The sequence below is a fragment of the Medicago sativa genome, chromosome 8 (genome assembly GCF_051527215.1).
Source record: "Medicago sativa cultivar Bolivia chromosome 8, Bolivia_mono, whole genome shotgun sequence".
NCBI classification, from domain to species: Eukaryota; Viridiplantae; Streptophyta; class Magnoliopsida; order Fabales; family Fabaceae; genus Medicago; species Medicago sativa.
Genome location: NC_140756.1, coordinates 73,817,321 through 73,823,819, shown reverse-complemented (window position 1 = coordinate 73,823,819; position 6,499 = coordinate 73,817,321). Strand labels below are relative to the sequence as shown.

General features: G+C 37.0%; 1 protein-coding gene across 2 annotated transcripts; it reads right to left on the bottom strand.

Moving 5' to 3' along the window:
- Positions 1-942: 942 nt before the first annotated feature.
- On the bottom strand, positions 943-5,671 carry G3PP4 (Major facilitator superfamily protein). Of its 2 annotated transcripts, XM_085734957.1 has the most exons (4): positions 4,386-5,671; positions 3,066-3,248; positions 2,703-2,942; positions 943-1,666 (listed from the first exon to the last, which is right to left on the bottom strand). In XM_085734957.1, the coding sequence occupies exons 1-4, from the start codon at positions 5,314-5,316 to the stop codon at positions 1,629-1,631; spliced, it is 1,392 nt and encodes a 463-aa protein (XP_085591083.1). In that variant the 5' UTR covers positions 5,317-5,671; the 3' UTR covers positions 943-1,628. The 2 variants fall into 2 exon arrangements, with proteins under 2 accessions (XP_085591083.1, XP_085591082.1); XM_085734956.1 differs by having other exon boundaries at positions 2,703-3,248.
- Between the last annotated feature and the right edge of the window lie 828 nt (positions 5,672-6,499).

Here is a 6,499-nt window from a genome sequence, read left to right as displayed (position 1 = left end):
CTAGCATGATTAAAGGGTTATAGTCTCAGGACGTGGAATAAAAGGGCTTTAGATAAAAGCAGGAAAGCATACGTCTTTGCTGTGGGAAAATGTACTTTATAGAAAAAGCAATAAAGATGAGCAAAGGATACAAAGCCCGTGGCTATGATTTTTATTCCAGTTGTGGTGTGGTGGTAACTGGTAAACAGGCAATTGCAATTGTCATATTATATTAGTATTCTACAAATGACGATATTCTTCTTCCTTGATGTATGGATATAGTGTGACGAATTTGTCAAAATCACGGTGATACTTTATTTTGTAGATGTTTCAAAATGTAACTAATCAAAATTATGATGGTTTGACAATCATACCATTTATCCAAACATGCACTCAATTGATTTGTCACTTGGTCTAAAAAGAGTAAAACATGTAATCCACTAGAAACGGCATATTCGTGTGTCACTTTCACATTAACAATGTTAATGATCGTGTTGTCTTTCTTAGGATGTATTCCATGAGTGTGGGTGAAAAACACGTCAGGTGGATATCACTCTCATTTGGGTTGAGGAGGTTGTGTCATTCTCTTTTCTCTTTCCCACTCTCGTGCAATTTGTCAATAATAAAGAGGCAAAAGAAAAATCAATTTAGTCTCATTCCTTTTTCAAGTTATATGCCAACTCACTTCTTTTTCTCTATTCTAAATCTAAACTTTAGAGTTAGACCATTATCTTATCTTCGTATGGGTCCCCATCTATGACCATTTCTTCACCAGCAAGAAAACGCAATGGCGTAATTAAAACAAATCTCGAGTTAAATACATTCTAACTTCATGAATAAGACACCTACAATTTGCCCAAACATATAGTTTTGATCTGGAAATCCTTTAGATTTCAATAGATACTACTCTTATGCTACCTAAGAACACACGCCAACACATACACATCCAAGGTGACAATGATATTCACATGCAAAGAACTTTATCAGTTGAGCTCATATTTTCAAATAAAAAACAATTATTGAAGGTAGTTTACTCATTTTTATTTTTTATCTGAGAAAAGTACCTAAAATGAAGACAACAAAAATGACTGTCTAAACACTGCTCAAACATTAAGCAGGATCGACCAACAAAACAAAGGTACAAACGTAAAAAACACATGTATCATAGGCTAGTATGTACCGAAAATTATCTAGTAATTTGTATATACAGGTCTAATTGAGGAAACTTTTTCTTCTAAATCTCAACAAGATTTGAGATGGGTGGAGAGGATTTGGATTATGATCAAGATAAAAACTTGGTTGTATACCTAACCTGCTGCAGGCAAAATTGAAAACAACGACTCTTTGAATGTGAGTGTGACACAAGAAGAAAACTGCCACTATGCCAGACCCATCCCCAATAGTGAAGCCATGAATCCATCTGGAACCCTCTAGGGTATACCATAGACAACTAAATGGATGTAATACTTGTTGACTTACTTTATCAGCAGAGACATATATCGTCTTCATTGAAAATATGAACAATGAAGTGGCTGCAGCAAGCTAAATTCATGGAATACTAACAAAATCTCACAACTTTCTCATACATAATAACAAGCCAACCCAAGTACCAAGCATTATATTGAGTATTCATGATGTCCCGATTACAGTCACCTTTCTTCTTCCAGAAGCGGTTGAGATGCAGCATCTGAAAAAAAAAATAAAAAAAATCCCAATATGTTAAAGATTGCTAAGGATGATAAGACGGGATCCCCTAATATAGACATCTTTTATTAGGGTCCACCCATGACTCTTACTAATTGGCTGGCGATAATAGCAGGTAGTTTTTGTTCCTTTCCAATTTACACTGTACAAATTGCGAAAAATGTAAGTTGTTGGTTTGGTGTTGTGTTGGAACTTGGAAACCACCGCAGTTCACAACAAACAATTTATATGGCTGAGTTTTTGGAATTAAAAATGAATGAATCCCAGGCTGAAGAAACGCAGCAACAACAACAAGCAATGAGTCACAGTTAGGGGACACAACAGCGCTAACAAAAGTGTTCGTTGGAGGTCCTGGGAGACTCCCAAATACACACAGATAACAATTCCAAAAGCACGGCGACTTCCTTGAAGTTGTCATCATTCCCGACAAGCTTTCCAACAGATCCAAATGCTACGACATCCTTGTATGATCAATCATTACATTTAACACGTAAAGTCATTCCTAATTCTTAATTTGATCAAATATTGATAAATAAGATGAAGATTGCATTCAAGGACGCAGAGGCAGCGAATAAGGCTTGCGAGGAACCAAGTGCGAACATCAATGGATGCCAAAAGCAAACCTTCTCTGGGTCCTGGCCGACGAAGGTCTTCTTCCACCATTGCTCCTCATAAAGATGTACATGGAAGGAGGATGTACAATGTGAAATGAAGAAATGGAGTGAAAAGGGGGAAATGAAAAAGTGATTTGTACGATGTAAACTGGAAAGGAATACAATCGACCTACTATTGTCGGTCAATTAGTAAGGACCATGGGTGGATCCTAATAAAAGAGGTTGATATTAGGGTCTCCTTGATAAGACAGGTAGACAAATTACAAAGTTCAAAATTCAAGATCCAACTTTGACGGAATTCAAACATGATAATGCATGAAACTAGAAAGGCAAAGCAGCAACGAAATCGATATATAACTTCTAAACAGTTCAAAGAAACCATCATTTGACAGATTTGATACTTACCTCCAGCAGTTTGCTGTCCATTACTATTAGACATAGTTTTGCCAGTTTTCTCCGCAATTTCGGCTAAGATCAAACGTGACAGAAGAAGGCCAGCAATAAAAGCACCCAAAACTAGCATCACGAAAACTTCATCCCATCCCCTTGTTGACAAGAACCCTGTAAGAAGAGGTCCAATAGCTGCACCAACTGATCCAGTACCGTCTATGATAGCAGTCACCGTGGCAAGAGCACGAGAATCGCCTTTGAGAGATTTATGTGTACCCAAGTCAGCAGAGACGGCAGTAGTAATAAGTGCATAAGGCCCATTTACGAATAATCCAGTTATGAACATAAGTCCAATGTTGACATGCATAGAAACACTACCGTATGATCGGTATAAAAGCATAGCAGGAATTGCTGCATACATGAAGCTGCCTGCGGTTATAGCACGGGCACTGAGTTTATCAGACATGTAGCCAGCAAGTATTCCCCCAAAAATACCACCCACATCGAACAAGGTTGAAAGGTTCCCGGCAGATTTAACAGACATATACTTCCCACCTATTTCTGCAACATGAACATTAATTTTTTATGGCAGGCAAAGGTTTATGACCAATTGTATTTGAAATGAAATGAACCAAACTAAACATGTTTTAGGGACACAAGCTTATCAACCTGAGTGTGACTATAACTTACTAATATGTAACTATAAACATTGAAAACCATTATCTCCCTAGACTGTGTCACCTTCTCATATAAATTGCAATCATATAAGTTATATATAAAAAGCTAACACTTCAGTATCTCAATGTGCTTCTGTAAGTTACTGATATGTGCAAGAATTTAACACTCATGAGTTTGGTTCTACAAAACAAATAAACACTGACTAAAAGCTCGGGTGACCTATAACTCCCCTATGTTGAAGCAGAACAAGAAATGGAAAGAGCTTGTTTTAATATGAAGTATTTACCATCTCTGAAAAAATCAGTATATCTCAGCTTCCAAAATAATTCACACAACGCAGAAACTTGTCAATTATGCAATTTCAGTCAACTGTCTAAAATATACCAAACTATACACAGTGAATCACTAATTTACTCCCCAAAGTTATACAGTCGAACAACTTTTTCTTTTGGTTTCTCATAGGTTCCCTCCTCAATAGTTGTAATTTTATTCGAGAAACTCTCAATAAATGTGGACATATCTCTCAACTGGGACTCAAACCTTGGTTTGCCAAGTTTCTGCTAGACTCAAACCCCTGTTTGTACAAAGTCGAGCAATTTTAAAATGATCTATGGTATTGATAATCTTCAATCATATTTATTCTCATTGTATAATTTTTAAACTAAATTGACACACTCAAAATGACTAATGTGTTAAAAAATTCTGATTTCAAAGACTACATAAATTAAGTAGACAACACCCTGAAATTTTATGAATATCGCTAATTCACTCAATATAGTCTGTCTCCCAAGTTGACATGGTCCTACAATTTTAGGAGCGGTGTTAATCTATGTGGCGCATACACTTCTGATTGATGGTGTGCCAATGCCTAGCATGTGTCAATGTACATCGTCAACGCATGGTTAACTTCAACTACTTTCATTTTCTTAAATTATTACCGCGGTTCGTCATACAGACATGAAACAAAACATACTCTCAACTAAAGGTACTTAGAATGCAATGTAGGTGATGGAAGATTACCTGTCTGAGTCAAGTAAAACGGCAACCAATAAAGAAAAGTATAAGCAACAAGCTTAGCAAAGAAAAGACACAAAGCAAAAGTAATAACCCCTGGTATCATACAAGCTTCAAGTAACCCAATACTCTTCCCTCTCCCATCACCACCCTTTCCAGTTCCATTCTCCCTCTCCCCTTCAACCACCACACCACCACCACCACCATCACCAACAGTTTTAACAACCTGAGCCTCTTCATCACCATGAATACAAGAAAACCCAACATCCTCAGGATAAGCAGGCAAGAAAAAAAACACAAGAACCCCACCAAACATAATCAACCCACCAAGAGAAACAAAAGACCAACCCCAACCATAATCCAAAACACTAGCAGCAAGAAGAGAACCACTAATATTCCCAACAGAAGTATGTGCATTCCAAATACCCATTATCAAACCTCTCTTTCTTATACCAAACCAGTTACCGATAACCGCGACGACGGAAGGCCAACCCGTCGCCTGAAACAACCCAGCGATCATTTGCATAACCAAAAAAAACCAAAACTCATGAACATTCCAAAAAAAACCCATACCAAAAAGACCAACAAAGATTCCACTACCAATCATTCCCGTCGTAAGAAACAAACGTAGGTCTAATGAATCACCTAAGTGACCTGCAACGTACATGCCAATAGAGTAACATGCAAGAAACGCTACATCGATTTCTCCGAGTTTGGAGACACCTTCTGGGGTATCGAATGGGGCCCAGCCGTGGTTTTTTTTGGGTGGACATAGAACGCTTTTGACAATTCCGGTGGGTTTACGTGAAGCGTGGTAACAAACGTAAGCTATGAATGTTATTAGTAAAACTATGTAACGGTATGTTTGAAGGTTCCATTCTTTGTTTCGTATTAATTTGATTCCGGGTGGTGGTCCTCTTGTAGAAGATGATGGCATTGGTAATGGTAATGTTGATTAATTGAGTAATTAATTGTGGAAGTATGATCCTCAATTAATTAATTGAAGAAGAGTTGTAGTTGAAGATTTTGGTGGAGAAACAAAGGGGAAGAATTAGACTAGAGAGAGGGAGGGCGAGAATGGCGGGAGAGAGAAGAAGGAAGACGTGGCAATAGGTGGTTAATTAAGGAGTGACACGTGAATTTTGTGACTGGTGGTGAGGAATTACTCGGCCGTCCTCACCGTTCTCTACGCCGGTGACACCTGGCTTTCTTCATTTTTTTTACAACATATTTTTTTCCTCTTTCTGATCAAAAGGCATGATATTTTGAGATTACATACACCATTTCTCTTTCTTTTATCAAACACTAGACCCTAACCCGTGCGATGCACGGGTTTGTTTCGATTTTCATATATAAGAATCAGGTTTACCATATTATTAGTTGTCGACATGTTTAAAGATATTATGTATAACATTTCAATAAAGACTACAATGAATAAAATGCACCGAAGTTGCAACTCGTCATACAAAATCTAAACAATGAGCTAATTAAATAGTTTAAAATACACATCAAAGAAAAAAGTTACTGTATAAAGTTAGTATGAGAAACATATCAAGTGATTCAACCATATAAGCCTATAAGGTCACCTACATTTTTATTTTTCAAGACATATGTCGTAGGAAAAATGAGGAAGAAATGGTTGAAAACCGCAGACTTTTGGGTTTAGATTGCGAAGGAGAAAGGAGAAAAAAGGGTTTGAAACTGTTTGGAAAAAAAGAAAAGGAATTAATTGGTTTTTTGAAAAGGGAGTTTAATATTGGATATCATGTAGTGGAAGCCAAATGCTATCACAAAATCAGCAAGTGGCTTGGTGGTTAAAATGCTTTGAAGTATCCAACATGACATGGGTTCGAATCTCTGGAGGGATTTTTTTCATAAATATTTTTCAGAACCCTAAAAAAAGGGCGGGGGATTAGGGTTAATCAGGTTGCTTGCAACACTGTTTAACATTTACTAGACCAACGACCCGTGCGACGCACGGGTCATGTTGACGGTAATATATAAAAATAAAGTATATCATATAAAATTTTAATGTTAAATAAACCGTATATTACTTGTATTAACATTAATATATTTGACCATATTTGAAGTTATAGTAGCATTGTCACTATCTTCATTGG

Excerpts from the sequence above, each read along its gene's own strand:
- G3PP4 (XM_085734956.1), bottom strand. The coding sequence starts at position 5,316 with ATGCCATCATCTTCTACAAGAGGACCACCACCCGGAATCAAATTAATA. Across the intron at positions 3,249-4,385 it reads GTTTTACTTGACTCAGACAG|AAATAGGTGGGAAGTATATG; the intron begins GTAATCTTCCAT and ends TTCATGTTGCAG. Across the intron at positions 1,667-2,702 it reads TGGACAGCAAACTGCTGGAG|ATGCTGCATCTCAACCGCTT; the intron begins GTAAGTATCAAA and ends TTTTTTTTTCAG.